This window comes from Nilaparvata lugens, chromosome 3, assembly GCF_014356525.2.
Source record: "Nilaparvata lugens isolate BPH chromosome 3, ASM1435652v1, whole genome shotgun sequence".
NCBI classification, from domain to species: domain Eukaryota; kingdom Metazoa; phylum Arthropoda; class Insecta; order Hemiptera; family Delphacidae; genus Nilaparvata; species Nilaparvata lugens.
Window position 1 is genome coordinate 96,887,757 of NC_052506.1, and position 24,849 is coordinate 96,912,605.

The 24,849-nt window shown below is 34.2% G+C and overlaps 1 protein-coding gene across 1 annotated transcript in view; it reads left to right on the forward strand.

Moving 5' to 3' along the window:
* Positions 1–6,530: 6,530 nt before the first annotated feature.
* The window catches only part of LOC111050012 (aromatic-L-amino-acid decarboxylase), a 30,180-nt gene continuing 11,861 nt past the window's right edge, over positions 6,531–24,849 (forward strand). The window contains exons 1-3 of the mRNA XM_022336242.2: positions 6,531–6,613; positions 11,937–12,001; positions 24,354–24,443. Of these exons, the coding sequence (XP_022191934.2) occupies positions 12,000–12,001; positions 24,354–24,443 (92 nt within the window). The 5' untranslated portion in view covers positions 6,531–6,613; positions 11,937–11,999. The remainder of the gene's footprint in view (positions 6,614–11,936; positions 12,002–24,353; positions 24,444–24,849) is intronic.

The following is a 24,849-nucleotide window of genomic DNA, read 5'->3' on the forward strand; positions in this document are numbered from 1 at the left end:
TATCGAGCATTTGATCTTGTTCGTTTGAGGTCGAAGAAAGAACATGAGTGAGACTGAAAACCCTCTTGAGAAGGGGAAATCCATAATTTCCTGAGAGAAATATCTGCGGGAAGGAGAAGAGTCGATCTGTTCTGGACATGCCTTTGGATTCTGAACCTTTGTATTCTCTTAGATAGGCGCACCGAGGTATGGAGTTTACTTTAAAATTTGCTTAGTAAATATCAGGAAACTGAGCTTTGCTTGGGTGTCACTTGTCAGTGTGTGGGGAAGAGGAGAGGTACCGATAGTTGAAACGTTTGTCCTCCATAATCCATTCATTCCTTGCCTACTGCAACCCACCCAATCCTTGCCCCTTAGGATTCTCAGGTATCCAACATTTCTTTCCAATATAGTAGAACAAATGTACACCTTAGAGGCGAATATGATGGAGAACTGATAAAGATGTCAACTGATGAACTAGAGAAAACTGTACATGTATTTTTCAAGAACACTAAATCGTTTTCAAACTATTTTATTGTGACACTTGAAAACAACCGAATAAGTCAAACATATGAAGTTTAAAATACAAAAATGTATACACTGATTAATAAATTATAATTATTCAAAAATGATTATTATATTCCATGTTTATCATTCATATAACATACTAATAAATATTTTTGTCTTGAATTAAATATATTCGTCTATTAATCAGTTGGAAAATACGAGTGCAAAAGTAAAGAAAAGCATATTCTCGCCCAAAACCTCTTTCATCATAGAATTTAGATCAATTAATGGATAGCTCAAACTGGGATTATATCCACATTTATTTCATAGATGTTCACTTGGGTAAGACCAACTAAAAATTATCAATAATGTTGAAATTTTAAAAAAGTTGATAGTAGCCTAGGCGAATATTCTTCTACATTACGGTAGCGTCATCGACGAATTCCATCCAGTTATTTCCACTGTTACCAATGTTAGATGTGTGTTGAAGTCTTTAGATTTAATATCATGTATTTGGATATGCTCTTAAGTATTGTTCTTCTTTGTATATTATGCCTTTTCTCATTTTAATGGGGTTGCCACGTCCGTCTCAGTCACCTCCACAGCACCCTATGCATAGTGTCATCCCTCCCACGCTCACTCTCTCCTTCTCTCTCGTAAGTCATCTTTTATTCTTTCTGTCCACCTTACCTTGTTTTTCCTCGTTCATTCACATCATCCATAACCAAATCCATGTTTTGCCTACTTGACTCATCCTTGCTTCCTGCATCTATTCACCCAGTGACCTACCTTCAATGACCCTCTGATTGAATGATTTCTCATCTAACTTCTTCTTATAACTCTAGACTTCAATCCTCATCAAAATTTTTTTTAATGGACTGCTCAGCTAAACCTAGCTTAGCTTACCACAGATTTATACAATTCGCCTACCATTTTGCACTTACTCTCATGTTGAATGTTGCAAAGTACACCACTCATACTCCCACAATATTCAGTCATCCACAATAATTAATTTATTCAAAGATGTAGAGATACATCCAGCCAACCATACTCCTGCAAGCTTGAACCCGATTCTTGAAGCTCACAGTTCGTTTGAGCATAGAGGAAAGAATACACATAACCTAGCTACATTTGGACTGTTGTATAAATTAGAATTGGAGCCGTTTTGGGCTTAAGCCTGTGGTACTCTTCTGAAAGTTGTGTAATTCTGAATGATTGAATAATTGGTAATATTCATCTCTGGTTCGAGCTAACATCCTCCAAGTTCCACAGTCATCTTTCATCGCTTCCAAATGCCATGTCCTTTCGTCTTCTTTGCCATCAATCTCTACGATCTTTCATCACCCATTGATCAAATTCTCGTGCTTCATCCTAGATGGAATACTAGTTTTCCTCAGTCCGAGTGTCTTTGATAGCAGCAATTTGTACATTGAAAAATAGGTCAATTACTCCTTCTAAGCCATAATCATGAGAGTATTTCATAAAAATCCCACTCTCAGTGTCATCGTGGTCAAAAATGTAATTATTTGAACTTCATCAGAATTCGTTGCCTTCAATTCTCGTACTAATTCATTTCAAAGATTGACTTCCTTCAGTTTTTCATTCGACATGCATTGCAATTGTTTTGCCAATGGTGCCTCATCCATCAAACTTAGAACATTCCCAATTCGTGCATCCAACTTCAAAATTCCACAAACACAAATAGGCTAGTTTCCTCTGTATCATAAAACTCGAAATATGCGCTTACTCAATAACAAATTAATGTTGTGGCATAGATGAGTAGATTTTAACAACATCAAACAGGCCAATTATGGAATAGTTGCGCAGATCTTTAGAATACTGTTCAACACCTTCTAGTCCGGGCGCAAAAGGCACTTCCTCGTGGTCATTTTCAAGTAACAACCGTGGGAGATGTCGTAATTTCTTCGTTAGGACTAGTATAATGATGATGCTCGTTATCAGGAACTATGCACGGTTTTATTGCAGGAGACAACAAGTTTTTAGATCATGATAATGATAATAGTCTAATATTTCTGAACATTTTACAGATTGAATTAAAAACATTTTCTGAACAACAAACATTTCGGAAAAACAAATTTTCTGAACATTCCTCACATGCCAAATGAGAAAACATATGAAATGAAATCGAGTCTGAACTATCACTTCGCTCGTTCAATTATCATAGACCATAAAAAATTATAAGATTATTATTTTTTTGTTTTGATTTTCAAACCGTGTTACATATTCAAATATTACAGGGGAAATATTTTTCTATTACAGGGGAAATAGTGGAAATTTTCTTCATCCCAAAACCAAACACTATTACGAGAAGAGACCTTTTTTTAACAGTCTAGAACTTTCTGAAGTGGCTGCGAAAGATTTCCTTTCTTCATTCGGCCGAGAGTGCATGAATCATTCAAAGATACTAAATCCCAGCTGACTTCCATTTATCTCCAAGAGCCTTCCATTATTTCGCAGCGGAACACTTGTTGAATCCAATTGAATTGCTCCGGCTTTTCTCGAGAGAAGAGAAAAAGTAAGTGAGCCAACTTAGCGTGGGTTGCCATGACAACGACAGGATCCGAACCAGAAGAGGGTTGGGGCTGCTGCAATTTGAGTCAGACCTTCGACACAAAGTCTCTGCCTCTGCCGTCATAATTTCATTGACACTTGCTCATAATGTCGCAATCAGCGATGGCTGTCAGATACACGCTCCCTCTTCCATCTATCTACTATGTAATTACCGTTGTTCAAGTTGATAGAGGCAAACTTGCTAACCTATTTATCACTGCAATAAAAAAGGGATATCTATTGACTCTTGATGGGAAACTCAACAGCAGTTTCTATGAAAACCATCCAAATTATATTCCATTACTTATTGTATTGTGAGTACACTAAACTGATTGAACATTAATAGACAATGGAAATGGAGTATCTGATAAATTATTTTTACCTGACCGCAACGAAAAAGATTATTTAATCATTTTGAATATTCCTATTATTTATTACCTTTACCAGGGAATCAAAAAATGTGATTTATAAAGGAACAATACATTGATTATTATCTATATGCTGATGGAGAAATTTGATAAATGGTATTATCAATTATTGTCTTAGTAGATTTAGCTGATCCATCAGTCTCCTCAATAGCTCATGATTCAAGTTTCGTAGGGGAGAATTAGCCTACTTGATCCAGTCTCTCCAATTGCTTGAAAATAAAAGAAAACTCTAAATAAAATCAGACAAAAACATATTGGAAATAAGTTGTTGCCTATTAATTGAGCTAGCAGAATAGCAGTACAGAATATAGTAGCTATAAAAAATAGTTCTTACTTTTTAACTTGATGCTCGAGTTGTCCGTTTTTTGGGTTTGTTGGTTTATTTGTATGTTCGACGATAACTTTTAAATCCTTCGTTAATCAACTTCAAATTTTCAACACATATTCTTTGAACAGATTTTTATATAGATCGAGTAACTAACGAAATTGACTCATTCCTTCGTACTTTTCGAGAAAGTGACAGGAACAGCAGTTACATTCCGTTGAGGAAGGCGCTCATGAAGGGGTGAGCAAATTTTTAATTTCTTTCAAGTAAATCTTGATAAAATGATAGGGAGACAAAAATTATTTATTTTCTACTAGTAAATAGTAAAGAGAGGAAAAAATGTAACAATGTAAGTGCATAAAAAACATGTAATTTACCATTACGAATCACATATCAGCTGAAAGCTGGATTATTAATTGCATGCAATTAATAACTCAATGCTCACCACATCAGCGGTATTTTTAGCGAGTTCTCCAGCCCAAGGGCTCACTAGTTGGGAAAATATTGAACCACTGTTAACTGAACGTTTCTTTACTTTCTAGAATGGCACAGATGCTCTCCTGAATATGTTTAACTTATTATTTCAACTAGAATTATTACTTATGAAAAAAATATTTTTGAGGCTGTAGGCGAGATAACAATCAGTCACATGCCGAATTATTCTTTAGAAGACTCATAGGACCTTCAGATCCTATTGCTATTCCATCGTTTCAATTTGATGCACAAGTTGGTGCACATCAAGTTCAAACATCATGTTAAACTTGATGCCCAAATGAATGTGATATTTAAACATCGTGTTAAACTTTATGCATCAAAGAAGCTACACATCATCGTGATCAAACTTCAACCCCCTCATGAGTCAGAAGATTCAGTCATATTCAATCTTTACTTCTCTATGGAATAAATATGTAATGAGAAGGATCATCCGTGATAATAGCCAGCTATTGACAAGAAATTGAAAATCTTCATTCTCTCCATTTTCAGAACAATCTTCAATGAAAATGAGCGTGATCTCTTTTCCGTTAAAAAGAGCAGTAGCCAGTCGATTGTCAGAAGTGCGGAACTGGAGCGCCTTGAAACTATTTTGTCAGACCTTCTAATGAATCATTACTGCACGCTTGAAAGTGAATGGTTTGGATAGAGGTCAAGACTCACGCAGGAACCTTGTATTTCCTACAATCTATTGAAGTTGTCCACAGATCCGAGTCATTAACCTCTTCCTCCCTCCGTACTACGTTAATGTTCACAATCACTAAAAATAGATCGTACATAACTATAATACTCATCATTCACTAGTTCCTCTATATTCAGTGAAGGATAATTTTTTATTGTGTGACAAGATTGAATTATCAACTATTAAAATAGAATGTAGCGGTACAATTGTACAATACCATCAGAATCATGACTAAAAATTAGCGTTACTTGAATGAGGAGGATTTAGGATGTGAGAGTTTTCTAGACCTTCAGAGGGGTTGGTAGAATGTTTAGGAGTTAGGTGGTCGAGGATTAGATATAATTGAAGATAAGTTTTTTGAGAATGATGGAGTGTTACAGAGTAAAGAAAGGGTCAGTGATGTAGAGAATGAAGAAAAAAATAGGATAAACATGGGCTCTTCTCAATAAAGGGAGAGAGGCCCTCCAACTCCTAGAGTTGGAGAAAAATTAGCCTATTACTGGTAATAAATTGTTTTTAGAAGTTGGGAAATAACTATGCCTTCATATTATTTATAGAGTAGCCTTGATGTGAAAACGTTCAGAGTTTCTGATTTGGAATTTAGACATGGTATTTTTTCACAATAATTATTGTGTTGAACGCACATCTTACAATGTAATCTCGACAGGATTATTGAGCTCAACCTTGGTGAAGTGCGATTTCTATCATGTCTTGATAACACTGTGAGACTGCGCGATACAACATTAATGAGTAAGGACAATATCTGAAGGATTCGCTGTCCTTTTATTCATCGTCGCTTTATAATAAAGAAGAAAAAACTTTTTCCAGGATCACCGATTTTTAACGTGTAGTTTGTAATATTCTAATGGTTTCAGTAGGACGAGAGTACTAGAGTTTTTCAAAGTAAGAAGATGGAGTAGGAAATCAGTATCGTAAATGGATGTATGTGTGTATGGGAGAATATAATATAAACAAGGATCAGAATATAATAAGTGAGGAAATTGAATGTAGCCTAATATATGCCTTTACATACTCTATTAAAAAAAAGTATTTAATCTTTATTAAGATATGTTGTTAGGCTCTTTAGGCTGAAATTGTTTGAAATTTCTCCATCATTATGAATAAACTCATGGATCGCAAAACAGAGTAAGGAAACTCTCCCTTTTCAATCCGTACTAGGAAATAAATCATGATAATTTTTGAAAAATTATGTGTTTAATTACTGATGCAATTATCTCAAGCTCATTCCCAAAATTCTTGTTCCGAAAATTGAATATTACTTCTCCTTTTCGCACTCAAAAAGTTTTTTCAACAATTAGAAAAGTATACGTGTGAACTGTAGAGTGAGCCGGGTTCATTTGAAATGGCGAGGTAACAATCGGTGTGCCAGCGCCGAGCAATTCCATTGTGCTGATGTCTGTCCAGTACCGAACGACCGACGGGTCATTAGGACAAAAGCGACGATCAACTGGAGCGGACAGGCTGGAGGCTGGAGCTGGAGACTGGAGGCAGCTGGAGTGGACTGAGCGCAGGTCGATACGGCCCAACATTTATTCGCACTTGGGTTGCACTTGTTACTCAACCCTCAGCCGCCAACCCGAGTTCAGCGTCGCTCTCCATTCTCAACAGGTAGGCCAACAACCACCCCATCAATCACATCCCTTTCCTCTCACATAAAAAGTCTCAATTCCTCTTCTTCCCTATTTTGATCTTCTTTACTTGATTGTGAAACTATGGAGTAATGCAACATGATCACTTATTACGACACTTGCAACATTTATGATCACTTATTTACGAGCTATGATTTAGCCTACCACTGTAATTGACCAGTTATGGTTAGTTACAGTGTTACTTACTTGTAACACAATAATTGGTAGTTAGTTATAGTTGCCTCAAATTCGTTTTCGTATTTTGAAGTCACTTTATTTTTTGAAATGCATCTTCCTTTTTCGATTGAATGCTGTGTAAGAGTTAAGAGACATATTCAATCGACTATAAAAGATAATTTTGAGGCTAGAAGTTCATTTGAAGTAGTTATTACTTTAGGCAATAATATAAAATCACGCGATTCATATAAAAATCGAGTACCTAATTGAGAACACTTAATTTACTCAGGTTTGAAGAAGTTTAATTGGAGGAGTAACAGTAGCTATCAGGCCTATCAAATCAATACCCGTATTTTGGAAATCCAGTATTGTTGGATTTTACAAACAAAACTATTGTATCTCATTGTAATTCTTGACATTCCTCTTTCGATTGAATAACGTGCTGAGAAACATTGACATGTCATGTCGAGCGATTAACTTAGTTTGACTCCGGGTTTCATGGAATTCATTGAAGCCAACATAAAATCAATACTCATATATATGGATACTTTTGGCTTTTGGCGGATACAGGAAAAACTTCCATCTCATCGAAAGTAAGATGACGTAATGTAGTAATCATATAAATCCTAGTAACCGTAAATTAACGTATCTGCATTTGTATTGTATTTAAAATAAGTATTGCATTTCAACAATAGTTTTTTTAGTTTATTAATTTTAGTAATTCATGTAATTTTGAAATATTACTAACATTTGAGCGATTGTGAGAAGAAGGAGCAACACAAAAGCAACTTCAGTTACGATCATTGCATTTATTATTGCAATTAACCAGTTCTCATAATCTATAGAATAAGCTCTAGGATTCGTTTTTCAAAGGAAATTATGTAGCTCTCACCTCTCATCTGAAAACTATTGCTCTGATCCTCTGATATTATCTAGCAAAATGAGTTTGATTCTGTTCCTTATTCCTGAGCTTAATTTCACATTCTTTGTCGGTGTATTCTTGAAGAATCATTATACACATAACGGTTTGCATCTTCACCGATTCAGAGAATTCATGGCAAAGAATAATACGATTCAATGGTACTGATTACTATTCAAGTATTACTTGTAGTATTACAATGGAACTGATTACTCTAAGATTACAATGGAACTGATTACTCTAAGTATTTTTGCATTTGAACCCCTTCAGGTAATTTTCCTGATGGTTATTATTATTTTTATACCTAATCACTATATTGATTGGTATACTATTGGTCTGACTATCAAGTAGGCTACCGTACTCGTAGTAACAAGGCTATATTCTATCAAGATATCTGCTCTCCACATCTCCCTCTTTCGTAATAAATGCATTGTTCTTCACGCTCTTTGCCTACGGCGTTCTTGAAACTTTCGCTGCATTGAATTAAAAACCTAATCAAACTTTATCTTGAGTTGTAGGAGTAATTAGATAACTAATATTAAGTAAGAATGTTCGATAACCCATTGAAAAAGCGAAGCCTTTAGGTCTTTCCAAGGATTTCTCAATAGATTCCTCATTCTAAGCACTCTGCAGAGCAAATCTAGCACTAACTCATTCAATTTTCCTAATAAAATATTTGTTTTTCAATAATCAGTTGCTTTACAGCTGGGTTGGAAACCCCGGAATCTTCTGCCTATCGGTTTTCTCTTGAAACGATGAATCAATGAATCAATAATTGCTATTCCAAAACTTTTTTTTACCATCTATAAATAATTCCCGAACATTAGCCTAAAAGTAATATGAGCAATCTAAAACATATCGTGACGATCGTGATCAAAAACAGAAACATCATGTAGAAATAGCATAATAGGCTACAATATTGGATTCGAACACTATATCAGTATTGTAGAATCACTTGTAAATAGATTAATCAAGCTTAATCCATTGAAGCCTGAAATCTGTCAAAAGCCTATAGCCTGTGCCAAAAGCGATTAGCCTGTATAGCAATATTGGATTTAATGGATAACCAATACTCCATAGATAGCCTATAATATTCAGCATTACAACAGTGTCTGAAATGTACACAACGTTAAATCTGTTCTGAATAGTATATACCAAATGCTACTATTCTACGTTGTGTTCATGTGTGGAACTCTTGTTCTATGAATATGGATTTAATTTCCTCCTCAAGAGTTTACGATGAACCGATGTCTCCAACCCATATATCTATAATAACTGAGGATTTCTGCTAAACTTTAAAGAAGAAAACGGTGAAAAATATGTTACGTAGCTATTACTATTATAATTATTGTATCATCAAGTATCTACTAACTATTACCATAGAGTAAATACTGTTAAATAAATATACTGCATATTTATTATATTCTGGCAGGTAACCAAACGAATCGTGCTAGGCAAGAGTCGGTTGAAACCAAATGAAAATTTGGTTTTGAAAATTTGACCAACTGAAATCTTGAAGAATTGGGAATAGGCCTAAAACAATCCTTTGTTAATTAAGAATCTATATAAAAAAATTCAAGTTAATCAGTCCATTAGTTCAGACGTGATGATGCGTCATACGAGAGTTTTCTATCCGTACTTGTATGAGCCAGTTCTTTCCTTTATTATAGTATAGATTTCCTAGATTATTTGTCTCTGCTATTGCCCACAAGAATAATATTCATTAAACTTAAAATATCTATTCAATCCCATTTATTCGATAATAGATTTAAAAATTGATAATTTAATTTGGTATTTCGTAATAATAATTAATTCATTGGCATTTGAATGATTGCAATATCTCAGTAATTTCCATCTGTAGATATCGATATCTTTATACTGTACTAGCCGTCAGGCTCGCTTCGCTCGCCATATCCGTCTAGCCAGGGGGCTCCGCCCCCTGGACCCCCGAATGGATCGTCCAACAATGAGATCAGCAGGCTCGCTTCGCTCGCCTGCATTTTTCATTTGAGCATTTTTATCATATGTTAGGACAATCCAGTCGGGGGTCCAGACTAAACGTCTGGCTAAACGGATATGGCGAGCGAAGCGAGACTGACGGCTAGTAATATAATATTCCCAGGATTGAAGTAGCAGTGCCCAATCAATTTTTCCGCGATAAATGCCTTTAAATCTTCAACTTGGTGCCAACCTAACAAAGTCAACTCAACTTAATGCCAACCTGACAAAATTATTAATTTAGTTGCCAGTTAACAACTGTTTCGAAGAGGTACTCTATCCAGATTATAGTTCTATAGTAACATATGATATGGAAATTTCAATTATAATTAAGAGATTGGGAGAAGAAGAATATACATGCTAAAAGACGAACTTTAAATCCTTAAAAACAACCCTTAGAGTTAAAATATTGCCAAAAGATTTCTTAGTGCGCCTCTAAAGGGCCAACTGAACATACCTACCAAATTTGAACGTTTTTAGTCCGGTAGATTTTTAGTTATGCGAGTGAGTGAGTGAGTGAGTGAGTGAGTGAGTGAGTGAGTGAGTCAGTCAGTCAGTGAGTGAGTGCCATTTCGCTTTTATATATATAGATAAATATTGGGGACCGAGCTTCGCTCTGGAGTACAAAAGCATATTGAACAGTTTATTACGAACGAAGAAATTATCATAACACTCTTAACATTCATACAGAGATGTTCTATCTAATCACAGTAAATTGAGATTAATTCCCAGAGGAATGCAAAAATTTCCCTCACAAAGGCCCAGTTGCACAATAGCCGGATAAATTTTAATCCTGATTAACTTAACGTGAACCAAATCAGAAAAGACCATTTCAAAAAGATGGATCTGCTGGAATTAATCAGGATTGAAAATAACCCGGCTTTTTTGCAACCAGCACTAAATTGTACCTGATTGAATGATCACAAAAGTTCAACAGCTGAGTCATAATTTCGACACAGTCCCACACACATGAACTCGCTCACTCACTTCCATCACCAAAAGACGACGAAATATTTATTATCATCTGTTTTTTCAGGGATGAGACCTAGTGCAATCGAATCTTTATATTATAAACCTACTATGTTCCGAATTTCGTGAGAATCGTTAGAGCGGTTTTCGAGATCCGGTGAAATACAAACATATAAACATAGCCTATATACATTTAAACATCTAAACATCCAAACATCTAAACATATAAACAGAAGTTGCTCGTTTAATATTATAGGATATCTATTCGAACTGTGTAATTCCTTTCACCAAGCAAGTGAGAGGTAAAATTAAGAGCTGATCTTGCGGATTTCCGATTGTCAAGGCAAGACTTGACCCGTAGGCCTACCGCATGCACTCATGCTTTCACTCATGCTTGCTGGCTATTCAGGTAAAGGTCACTCGGACAAAACCTGTACTGGTCAGATTCTGTGAGAATTTTTTTGGTCTTTTGATGCAAAATTCAATATAACAGAGGTAACCTAGGTCACATCTGTTGAAAATGTTCGTAATAAACTCCGTTCTATAAAATCAATAAGTCCTGTGCCATATACTATAGTACTGTGTCTAAACACGTAGAACACAAACGTTAATGCATTCCAGTAATGATTTTCGTTTATTAAACAATCCAGCATTATAGTCAAAGATCAAAGAAACCCCTTATAATAATGAGAAGTTAGAAGCAAAAGGTTTTGCATTCAACAAAGAGTTCATTTTTTCAAAACTACACTCAGTATAGACTTGATTAAAAAGAGTATTACTTGTTAGCCTGTTTAAAAATCTATTTGGTCTCATGAAATTCATTTCATATCATTTAAATTATGTCTAGATAGTATATAATTAATTCATTTGGTTTCATTTTTAATCTATATACGGTAATTAATTCATTTGGTTTCATTTTTAATCACGGAAAGAAATTCATCAAGCGAAAGCTACATGTCGGTTGAAATGTCGCCAAAGGAAATCTTGCATTTTCCTGTAAATCCAGCTCCATTTGCTCGATTCAGCTTGAACTTCATCAATTTCTCCCATGTCTGTCGTAATTATTTAACATCTCTATTATATCGGGAAGTACCTACCGTAGCGTAGTTGTAGAAAATCCTTAGTACCTGATGATTCTGGCTTTAGCTGATGAATGTTTTCAATTTAATAAAATATTTCTAATCCCCCTAAAATAAATCCTCTGGAAGAAAACTATACTAATATTTTATTTGTGTTACAGATCCTGTGCAATAAATCTAAACTCCTTCCTTCGAGTTATTGATTGTTCAAAGCTGCGAAAATCATGTGAGTAGCCTAGTGATGCTTTATCTTCGTTCTTTATATTGGTATGATACTTTTTTTATAGAAATCTGAGGATTGGTTACAAATATACACTCAAAATAAATCAATAGAGTTTCTTCTTAGTTTGAAACAATACTAACTTTAATATTCACTATCAAAAGCATGATTAATGTAACAAGAATGCTCATGTCTTCAAACTTGAAAATGAAAAGTATATTTGTTTTGAGAAGATGATCGATTATATGATGAAAAGAGAAGCGATTGATATAAATTGATTCTTTAATGTTGGATAGCATTTATAATATACAGTATAATGCATCTAATGGGTCTAATATAAAGCTTCTAATATAATACATCTATAATCATCAATATTTCTGTGCGTCTACATCAGTCTATATTATAATATTTCATGTTGGAAACTACAAGCAAATTGAAGGGGAGCTGACTATTGAGCATTTGAGCTGCAACCTGCAGTTACATCAACGACCTCTATTCATTTTCTGCATCACAAATACAGTTATATTTCAAACTCCGTTAACCTTTTGCCATTACCATGTCGGCAGAATATCTTAGTCTAGACAAAGGAGTGAATTTTTCTAAATTTCGTAATCCCATATACAGTATATCATATGCCACCAGTTGGCATTCGCTGATGGTCTGATTCACTCCAACTTTATATTTATTTATTCTTGACCCAATCTTGCCATTTTTTATTACGATAAAAGCAATAACTAGTCTTTTGCTTCATATTTCTTGAGTTGACATATCACTGTAACGTTTGATTTAAGTTATATACCGTAGCTTTCGTACTGCCTCGAATTTTCTTCTCCAAACCAAAAGAGACAGTACGATATATAAATATATTCAACTAATGAATCCGATCAATATATTATTAAACTTGATAATTTGATCATCAATTTAAAGTGTGTGTTCTTCTTCAGAATCAAATAAAGTGTTTTCTGCATTCTTCGCATATTCGAAATTTCTTCTCTGAAATGTCTTTACATAAGTAGCCATTTTTCATCATCATCATCGTCATGAGGAAATGGATGCCGGTAGCCATTTTTTAGACTAATAATTAAGTGATACAGTAGTCTTCCAATGAAACAGTCTTTTTATATCGTAGTGTAATCGTCTAATCCAAAGTTTTCTTTGCACCCCAATTCTCAATTCCAATACAGATGAAACTTGTTAGAACAGGTCATGCTCATGACCCATTCTCCATCTCTCTATTAGAATTACCAGTATTTGATTCTGCTATCAAACAATTTTAGGCTACTATAATTATATTGACAGGTAGAAATTAATAGCGATTTCCTATATATACCCTATCAAGATATGATTCACAACGTATAATTTGATTCAATTGTTTACACTGGGCAAAAGCTGTAAATCTCTGAACAGCTAGCTATGTACCGACGCCGTTCATAAAGTCAAACCGAAATAAACAATAATGCCAATATTAACTCAGACAAGGCTATCAGACTGTTTATCAGGAAGTGGGAACAGCTACATTGGAGAGCATTATAATTAGTCTATTTAATGACAAACTGATCAGTAAACCTGTTTCATTTCCGTTTGGTTGATTCTAGTAATAACAGCATTTCCTCTAGGATTATTGTCAAATGAATAGATGGATAGAGTGAGAGTAAGAGTGAGAGTGATAGTGTGAGAGGATGTGATAAAGAGTTAGTGTAAGTTAATGGGAATAAAAGGAATAGAGAGAGTGAGAGAGAGTGCGTGTGATTGTGATTAGCAGCGAGTGGAAGAAAGTAATTGTCAGTCCGTTGGTGGGTCTGGTTAGCTTTCAGTTCTAATCAATCACTGTCGATGTAGATATAATATAGATATATGGTACAACAATACTCGTAAAAAAGGATAGTATGTGAGAACAACATTTTAAAAGAACTGATTCGTTAAATTTGCTAAAATTTCTTCCTAGTCCTCTTTTTTGGCAGTATTGATGTTCTTAGAACGGTTCCCAGCATTCTTGCCATTTTGAAAATTAATATAAAAATCTGGTGTGGTACACTCACACAACTTTCCTTGCTCATATTCGAAACTACGATCAGACTTTTGTATATGTGTATATATAATTGTTTTCAGAGTACTTTTTCCTTTGTGTAAATTGTGAAATTCAATGATTTTTTTAGTCGTCATTTTTTTAAAGTCGTCAAAACAGCTGTTCTACAGATGAAATATCTCGACTATGTGTTCTTTTTATGAACTGCTCTACCTACCTACCTCATGCACGAGAAGGAGGTTACAAAGTCCATTTCTCAAGGATGGGGTGGACCCCCCATTAGTTTCCCAGAAAGGAGACTCGTGCCAGTTGATAGAGCTGATAAATAACTATACAGAGTATGAATTTGAAAAAAATCGGTCAAGTTATTTTGAAAAAATCGTAAAAAACATGGTTTTTTAGTAATTATCCGCCATTTTTCTCAAGAATATTACGGAGCTCCTGCAATTTTCCAAGGAAAAAACTCATGTCATTTGATAGGACTTATGAATAGCTACCCATGGCTTGAATTTGAAGAAAATCGTTAGAGCCGTTTTCGAGAAAACCGTGAAAAACCTGGTTTTTGGTCATTATCCGCCATTTTTCTCAAGAATATTACGGAGTTCATGGAATTTTCCCAGAAATGAGACTCATGCCAGTTGATAGTGCTTATGAATATCTATCCATGGTATGAATTTGAAGTAAATCGTTAGAGCAGTTTTCGAGAAAACGGTGAAAACATGGATTTTTAGTCATTATCCGCCATTTTTCTCAAGAATATTACGGAGCTCCTGAAATTTTCCCAGAAATGAAACTTATGCCAGTTGATAGGGCTTAAAAATAGCTATCCATGGTATAAATTTGAAGAAAATCGTTGGAGCCGTTTTCGAGAAAACCGTGAAAAACATGGTTTTTCAGTCATTTTCCGCCATTTTTCTCAAGAATATTACGGAGCTCCTGAAATTTTCCCAGAAATGAGACTTATGCTAGTTCATAGGGCTTATAAATAGCTATCCATGATATAAATTTGAAGAAAATCGTTAGAGCCATTTTCGAGAAAAACGTGAAAAACATGGTTTTTTAGTAATTATCCGCCATTTTTTCCGCCATCTTGAATTGAATTTTATTGAATTTCTTATTGTCGGGTCCTCATGATATAGGGACCTTAAGTTTAAAATTTCAAGTCGATCGGTTAATTAGGAATGGAGTTATCATGTTCACAGACATACACACACACACATACACACACACAGACCAATACCCAAAAATGTTTTTGGACTCAGGGGACCTTGAAACGTATAGAAAACTTGAAATTGGGGTACCTTAATTTTTTTTGGAAAGCAATACTTTCCTTACCTATGGTAGTAGGGCAAGGAAAGTAAAAATGATTAGATTACTACCTTCATCGTATCATTCACTAATTTTCGAATCAATTCACTGAATTTAATAATTTCTCCACCATTGAAAGTATTGAAACTCCTCAATCGGAATAGAAAATGTTTATACCCTGTTGAATTCACTATAAAAATTTAAACGTTTATCTTCTTACTTACTTCTTACTATTATTCCTCAGTCAAATCTTAAATTTCCTCGCCACCTTGATTCCCATTCTTTTGCGAAATCCTTCGACTCATTGACCTTTTTACTTTCCTTGCCCTATTACCATAGGTACGGAAAGTATTGCTTTCCAAAAAAAATTAAGGTACCCTAAATTCATGGTTTCTATACGTTTCAAGGTCCCCTGAGTCCAAAAAAATGATTTTTGGGTGTTGGTCTGTGTGTGTGTATGTGTGTGTGTGTGTGTGTGTGTGTGTATGTGTGTGTGTGTGTATGTGTGTATGTCTGTGAACACGATAACTCCATTCCTAATTAACCGATTGAGTTGAAATTTTAAACTTAAGGTCCTTATACCATGAGGATCCGATAATAAGAAATTCAATAAAATCCAATTCAAGATGGCGGAAAAAATGGCGGATAATTACTAAAAAACCATGTTTTTCACGTTTTTCTTGAAAACGGCTCTAACGATTTTCTTCAAATTTATACCATGGATAGCTATTTATAGGCCCTATCAACTGACATGAGTCTCATTTCTGGGAAAATTTCAGGAGTTCTGTAATATTCATGAGAAAAATCGCGGATAATGACTAAAAATCCATGTTTTTCACGGTTTTCTCGAAAACGGCTTCAACGATTTCCTTCAAATTTATACCATGGATATTCTTCATTGAAAATGATTTGAAAATATGTGGAGCCACTGAAGATTTGCAATTTATAACGAAGTCCGCAACATGTGCTTACAGAATGAAGAAAGGAGCTTTGTTTCTGTTTTCAAGTGCTTTAGACTGATGATCGATATCGTAGAAGGCATTCATTACGCGTTCAGATCTGCTCTTGACATTTCGAAAAATCTCTTCTTTCATAACAAGTAACTCTACGATAAAACGTATCCTCACGAGATCTTAGGATTGGCCAAAAGTAGTTTGCAGTGATTTCTGGATCACCTAAGAGAATGTTGTTTTTAATGAACTTCATCCTGGAAAATCCATGAGAACAAATAGGTTGATTATAAAAGGAAGATTACAACTTTGAAAGCACATGAATATTACCTACCTGCTTTCTAAAATTAACATATATATAAATCCATTGCTCGACGTTCTGGATTTTCATTTCATATTTCTCGCTCCAGAACGGTAAGCCATTATAACTTTCCTTTTAGTAGAGCTCGAAGAATTTTCAATACTTATTCAGAGCACTTGGACATCTTCTGGTTCTCCCCTTCCAAATTCCGAAGCATTTCATATGATTTAGTGTTGTAGTATGTGGTCCATCATTTCGTGATTTGCGCTTGCATTTCTTTTATTCAATTATCCTCATAAAGGCTAGTGGTAGTACATTACACAGACACTTTTTTCCTCTTGTCTATATACTAGTAATGATTATAGTTTACTGAGGTATGTGTGCATTTTTTCTTATTGAATTCAGTTAATGTATTTTTATTATTCTATATACGACTGTATATTTCTTCTATTTTTCGTATTATTTCATTCTCATAATTTTATAATTAGCTATTTTTATAATTTATTATTTTCTCATATTTTTTATCTTCTTTTTATTGAAAATTGTATTATGTTGGAAATTATTGTATAGTGTGGAGGAGCCAAAATGGGTTTTTTTACCTGTTGTCTCCATGAATAAATAAATAAATATTTATTGAAATTACTAACAGAAGTGAGAAAGGTTTTATTTTGTTACAAAACACTTCAAGTTTTAGGTGTGGGTGTTATTTTGGTTCGATGTGACAGCCGTTTGTAATGCGACTTACATCCCACCGGTAATCGATTTCTTGCCACACTCGTACCAGTATATCATGCAATTGCTATCTATTAGCCATGATGACCATGCAATTTACCATGGCCCTGCATGGTAAATCCAACGAAGTTGAAAGCAATTGCCTAGAAAATCCCGAACAACTCCGTGGAAATGAGCTGGTGCACCGTTGTGCTGAAAGTAAAAGGGCACTTGTTCATCAGCATCACGATGCACCACCTCATTTCCACGGAGAATTTTGGAATTTTCTAGACATTCGCTTTCAACTTCGTTAGATTGGGCGTGCTGGGCCAATTGCTTGGCCATCTCGCTCACCGGATTTAACACCGATGGACTATTCCTGTGGGGTTTCATTAAGGATAAGGTTTATGTTCTGCCTCTACCAGACAATTTTAATGACCTCCGAGATCGGATCACATACGGATCGCTGCGGTTGCACAAGTTACGACTGATATACAGGTACGAGTGTAGCAAGAAATCGATTACCGGTGGGATGTATGTCGCATTAGGAACGGCTGTCACATCGAACCAAAATAACACCCAGACCTTAAACTTGAAGTGTAACAAAATGATACCTTTCTCAATTCTGTAAGTATCTTCAGTAAATATTCATTTGCTTTTAAAGTTGTAGAGTCCTTCAGAATCAACCTATATTACCTGAATAACAGATGTAGAGAAATTAATTTATTTCCATCACAAACATTTCTCCAGTCTTATGTCTATATATATTTATCTTAACTATATGTATTTCAAAATTACCGTAACCTACATTATGTTTTTAACCTACTATGTTAGTTTTGGATTTTATGCTTTACATATTTTGTGTAACCCATATTGTTGTTTGTGCATCACCAGCCACACTGAACTTTAGTTTGCAGTAGTTGCTATTTATAATATTAATGTTTTTTTGGAAGACTCTTTAGTATAAGACTCAAGGAAGACTCCAAGTGGAAGACTCTTTATAGTTCATCGTGATTGAACTCTCTCAAATACTCTCAATTCTCTTAATATTAACTCTTAGTTGACTCAATATAGTAAGTGGTTTTCCAATAAATTATTAGATTTCTCCAACAACACAGCCTAATAAGAAATGAACTTAAATTTTCCCAATAATAATTTGAATGAATAATTAGCTATTGATCAGAGTACAAGCGTTGAATACAGGAAGTTCATCAAACAGAACTCACAAAACCAGTAAAAGTATTTTTGGACTAGGTTGACAGTACCGGTAGCCTTTTTCTTCCAATAACTGTTTAAAATATTATATAAACCCTACAATAATTCAATTCAGGGGTTCGTGAAAATCAGTTTATAAAGAAAGGTGCAGCAGTAGTTTCAGTAAAGTTTTCAAAGAAAGATGAGGCAGTATTGAAAAAAGCATGTCAAGATATGATAGTATTGAGCAAGTTTCAGTCCTTAGATTAACTTCTTTCCTTCAGATATTAAATCTCATCCATAAAGATGAAAAATAAATTTAACCTATGACAGATAGATTATTCACACTCAGTCTTCTATATTAAAATACAGGCTATATTCGTTCAAATTTCCGCATCGATTGCAGAATCTGTGTGTGGGTTTTTAAATACCAGAGTGCATCATCAGATGTAGCTCTATCTGTGTCGAATGAGAAGATATTCACTAAGTTATCACTAACTCAATAATATTGTCATTAAAAAACGTGATAACTGGAATTTCACTCTTATTCATAAACTTCAATTTCCATCAATTGTTCAAATGATTCTAGCAGTCTAAAGAAGGCATATTTCTACCCAAGCAGAAAATGTAGGCACAGGGTTTGGACTTATTTTTGTGGAGGGGGGTCCCTAAAAAAATTCAGCAGTGTTTGAAATAACTTTTTAGTGGTGCTACAACCATTTTTTTTGGGGGGGGGCAGAAAAGGAGGGGTTGCGTTATTGGGATTGAGGGGTGTCTTCACCCCCTATTGTCTCTAAGACGGTTAGATCCAGAGATTTCTTGTTTCTTGATTTCCAAGCTGCTCTTTTGTGAAAGAAGAACTCTCATTAAAGAAAAAAACTGTAGAGAGTAGTAGAGTGAATATTGATGTTGTGGAACTTTTCCACAAGTGGATTTTTTGACAACATCTCAAGTCTCTTCAATTGTAGACCGTAGGGCTATTGGAGAGTCGCAAAAGAAAAGTGAATACCGTTTGAAATACAGTGAATGAAAGTCGGTTTATCGATAATGGATCAATAAAAGTCACGAGGTGAACGTTCAGTAGGTACTTTTTTGATGCAATAAAAATGAGATATGACATAAGAGGTCACTGCATTTGACCGCAGGCTCCATCCCGGTCGGCCCCGGCCTGCTCTTACTGGTTCCGAATCCCATTCTATTACCTTGCTCTACATTCCGATCCATTTAAATACCGAGTGGGATACAGTTGCTGTAAGTCATTCATTAATTTCATTTCAGCTAAAATAATTATCGATTGATAATAATTTACAAAGAAGAATAACCAAACCAATTGATTTAGTGAGATCAACGATGAATAATAATGCAATATTAAGGGAGCTCATCTCATAACCACTGGTAGGCTAATAATTGGTGTCATGTTGACAGCTAGGTTGCCTAGTTTTTCAACGGGGGCTTCTACTCTCTTTAATTCTTGTTTATTTTGAGACTCTTGTTTAAATGTCTTATGACGTTATGAGGCTAATTTTTCATGTCTACGACTACCTTGAATTTTTTTTGGGGGGGGGCTGCTTAGTTTATATACGATGTTTATGTCGTAGCCTAATTCAAAGGGAAGATTCTTCTCATACATAATAAGTTTATTTCTAAATTATTCCTAAATATTGTCATGTACTATTAAAAAATCATCCTAATTTCCTAATACTCGAATACGATCGCTATTTGAATTTACTATTCAAATAAATAGTGGTAGGAATAAAAATAAAAATTCTCAGTACCCTTTTTTTGAATTATTTTATCACAACATGTTTCAACATTGATGCCATTTTCAAGTGATCTAGATAAGTGGAGAACGTTCACGATCACTTGAAAATGGCGTCAATGTTGAAACATGTTGTGATAAAATAATTCATTAACTGAGAATTTCATTTTTATTTCTATTTATATTACAAGTAGTCCTATACAGAAAAGAGACTATAGTAGTAGGCTATTTCGGTTATCCGACCACGCAAACCATATCTATTTCAAATTCTTTCATCTACTTCATCCCATAAGTGGTTTATTCATCCTATGCTGATTATATAGGTTATCATCCCACCATTTTACTATTACATTGAAGAAAAATTGAAAACTGACGAATGATAATAGTTTTTATATAAGTTGAATGATTGAATCTCAACACTTAGTTTATAGTCTATTATCACATATTTTTTATGACAGATTGCACAGTTTGATTATCCATTGCCAATTGTTGATGACTACAGCACTATCAATGGATGGATGTGCCTCGGGATAAATGCCTACCGGTATCTAATTAGTGATAGCCATCAACAGCCTTGATCTAAAAGCGATGATTTGCCGGAAATACGTTTATTTTCAATTGTGATGCATCCTTTCCCGGAACATTTATTTAACATATTTGTGAGCATTAATAATACCTAATTACTTTGGCATTCAATATTCTCATTTCTTCGCCAAGAAACCTTTTCTCTAAAGTGACCATTGATTTACATAGCTCTAGGTCTAGATTTGTTGAAAATTTGCAAGAATTTTCTAAAGATAAGAATTTTACGGGAAACTTGAAAGCTGTCTAGTCAATCATTTCTCTCTCTAACTACAAATTGTATATAAATTTTATAACATTTAAATCAAAATTTATTTGATATGTATCCATTAATGTGTATGTATGCATAATGCCCCTTTTAAGATAGCTAAGTTACTGTATTATTCTTTGTTCGAAAATTAGTTGCACATACCGTAATAATTTTTTAAATACAGACTATATCAACATTTACGGAATAATGCTTGTTTTGACAAGAGAATTTTTTTTAATAAATTAAAAATAATAATAGTGTTCCACGTTCAGATAGCGAGGTCGATAACTTTCCAAATCAGCCTTGATTCGATACTGATTATTGAACCAATGAATAACAAATATAATCACTTATTCAACGACGTAATCAATTCATCTTTCTAAAAGCTTTTTTTACAAAATTTCGAAGGATTTTTTGTTAATTCCATAAATTCTAGAGTAAAATAGAGGACGTTTGAGTATTATGCTCCTTTTTATACTCAATAGAATCGAATAATCAATAATCAATCCATCTTCTCGGAGATCTCTTCAACAAACAATGTGTCCCACGAAAGGTGTAACAACAGCCGAAGACCATAGATTCTACTTCAAATTTGCAACAAAAAAATGTCCAGTAAAATTTGCTTATATGATTTGCTTTATATTGGTAGATACAATATCATTCTCAACTATGAATGATTCGGAAAGGATAATTACCTTTGTTTTCGAGATATTTTTGAAAAATATCACTAACTAGGAAACTAGTACGATCAAAACAGACAAAATCTAATCCTAAGGATATGGTTGGAAATAGAAAGAAATTCCCAATAAGACTCGGCTTATATAATTTGTTCCTTTGTTTGAAGTTTTTGAACTTTTTATGAGCGTTTAAACTGTTTGAAATTTGGCTTTGAACTCGACGAATGTACATTTTTCAACTTTCGTCGATCATAAAAAGTTCAAAAACGTCAAACAAAGCAAAAAATTACATGAATCCTATTGGATATTCTTGAATATCTTGAAAATAGTCACAAACTTATTGAGCATTCATTGCCATGAGAATTCGTACTGGAATTTTATGACCACTTCGTGACCTACTTTTCAATACCAAAGGAAAAAATACACGCCCATGATTTGTTCTGAACCAAGAAAACTCCTTTCATTATCAATCTATATAAAGAAGGCCAGCAATTTGCCGTTCGCCTGCTTGTCATGAGTCCTGTATATCGTATATCTTAATAGCATTGCATGGAGGTCAGCCCGGTTACATGGGAGATTGTTATACTGGACGCAAGTCGCAAGTCAAGTTCAACCACATGCCATTCAAATTGTTATTGCTTTATACTCGTACTTTCTTCGGTATGTGACTCCAGTAAACTGCTCAGAGCCCAAGTGACATTTACCGGTATGCATAGATTTTATAAGCTCTTGTCATTCGTAAGCATAGTGTGCACTGAAATTTAGTTGCAATCAATGATTCAGTAATATGTACTTTTCTGACCATGAAAAAAATTGTCTTTAAATACTGTTTATAATTTTAAAATGCAGTACTTTTCCTTTGCCTGCAACCATGAAGTCAAGAGATATAATGTTTCAAAGGTGTATTCCAGTGAATAGATAAGAGTAAAATCATCAACTTCGCAAGAGATCAATATTAGAATCAGTGACAATATCCGTATTGTTTGGTGAGATAGGCGTGATATCACATATTCATGACAACGTTTCATCTTTCTTATCGTAGTGATCTGGCTCTGATATGCCCATTGTCACTGTTGAATCAAAAGAAACATCAATTTCGCTCGATCATAACATAGAGAAAAGATAGCATACCGGTAACTTATGCTATCATTTCTCTATGATCATACTTGATGAAGTTGAATATAGCAAAATCTGTGAGGATTGCTCATGATAAATGCCTAGCATTTATACAAAGTACCTAAAGGTAGTAATAATTAATATGTTTTTTCTTTTAACGGTAATAAGTATATGTATTTTTTAATTAGCTTATGATAAATTTTGTTTCAAATTTTGTTTTTTCAAAGACATTTCCACGATAGAGTTATCACGTGAGCTATCATCACGTATAATCATAATTTAATACAACACCCTAACATTATAGACCTATTATAGATTGCTTATGAACTGCCGGTAACGTATCTGAATATATAGAATCCAATAATATCGTATATTTCCTGTTCAAACATTCAAAAAGATTAAAACCTGCAAAATCGGATGTCCCTGTTTCTGAGAATAAGTAAGAGTATTTGTGTAATATTTGAACGTTCGGGAAATGAAAAGTGTTTTTCCAATTGTAATATAAGGGAACGGTGGGAGATCATAACATTGGCGGTAGTGGGCTATCCTAGAATTGAAAGAGGCCACGTTTTTCGGAAAACAAGAGTCGCCTATAAAATGATAGTGACTGATAGATTTATCTTTTATTTCTCCTTGAATAATCATGGCAGACTTTGGTTTTTTGTTAATTTTGCCATTTTATTTTTGGGTGAAAATCAAGTTGTCTCTGTCTCTTGAGCGAACATCAACTACCCTTTTCAGCAGCGCCAAGGCCAAATTGTTGTCACATAGGCACATTAGGTGATCTACTCAAGTCATTGACAGCTTTCCACCCATCTGCAGCATCAATATCCACGTTTTACCTGGAAAATGGTTGTAATACTTACACCCAGTAATTTTCCCCCCAGTTGTGTTGAATTGCTTACAGGTTGAAACAAAATTTCCTGTTGCAAGATTTCCCAGGTCAACAACGTGTGCGGTCCTCTCCTTAAACCCTTGCCTTTCCTCCTTTAGACATGAATATTTATGAATCACATCATTAATGAATGATCCATAATCATCTTATACAAAACATAAAGTGTAAAATGTAGCTTTCCCGTAATTATGAAGGGGAGAGTGGAAATATAAAAAATGCGACCCGGTACGTGAAATGTTATATAAATGGTTGTGGATACCGTAATTCATTATTGAAAAATTTGGACAGACAAGTTAATGAAGATTTGTACAGGTTTCAACTGTCCTTCTACTTGGATTGAGATTTTAGTGATATTTTCTAGCCCGATAGGGAAATATTGGTTGTTCAAGTGTGACACTCAGTAAAAACATACCACTCCAACGTCTGCAATAACAATATTAATAAAAAAATTCATTATCTTATAAGAATAACTAAGAATTCGATCCTCCATGTGTAAGTTCGTCAACAAATACGAGTACTATTGATTAAGTACTAATTTATTCTAGAATAATTACGTTTGATTTGAAGGGTCATTTATTTTTATCTACAGGGCCCAAGAAATGGAGCAGAAAGAATTTAGCGAGTTCGCCAAATCTATGGTGGAGTACATTGGCCAATACTTGGAGAATATCAGAGACAGGTAAGATGGTGAATCAATAGAAGGCTTATTCGATTAATTATTGTTGGAAGGACTATTGTTTAAAAAGCTCGCTACAGCTTATCTCACCCGCCACTGAAGCGTGAACTCCTGATAACATGCAATTTATTGTTATTGATGAACTGTAATAAAGGTTGCCTATTATAGCTTACTCATCTAACAAATTAACATTCATATTATTATTCTCATTATTTATTTATTGATATAATTACAAATCATATGAATATGATATATTTATATATATAATAAATTATGATGAAGAGAATGATTTTTTCATTATTTGGATGGACTTGTGAAATCTTCTCTCTGAGGCAATCGAATTATGCATCAAATATGAATAATTTTTTGTGTGAAATACCTAATAATTAATTGGGAGGTGAGGAAATGT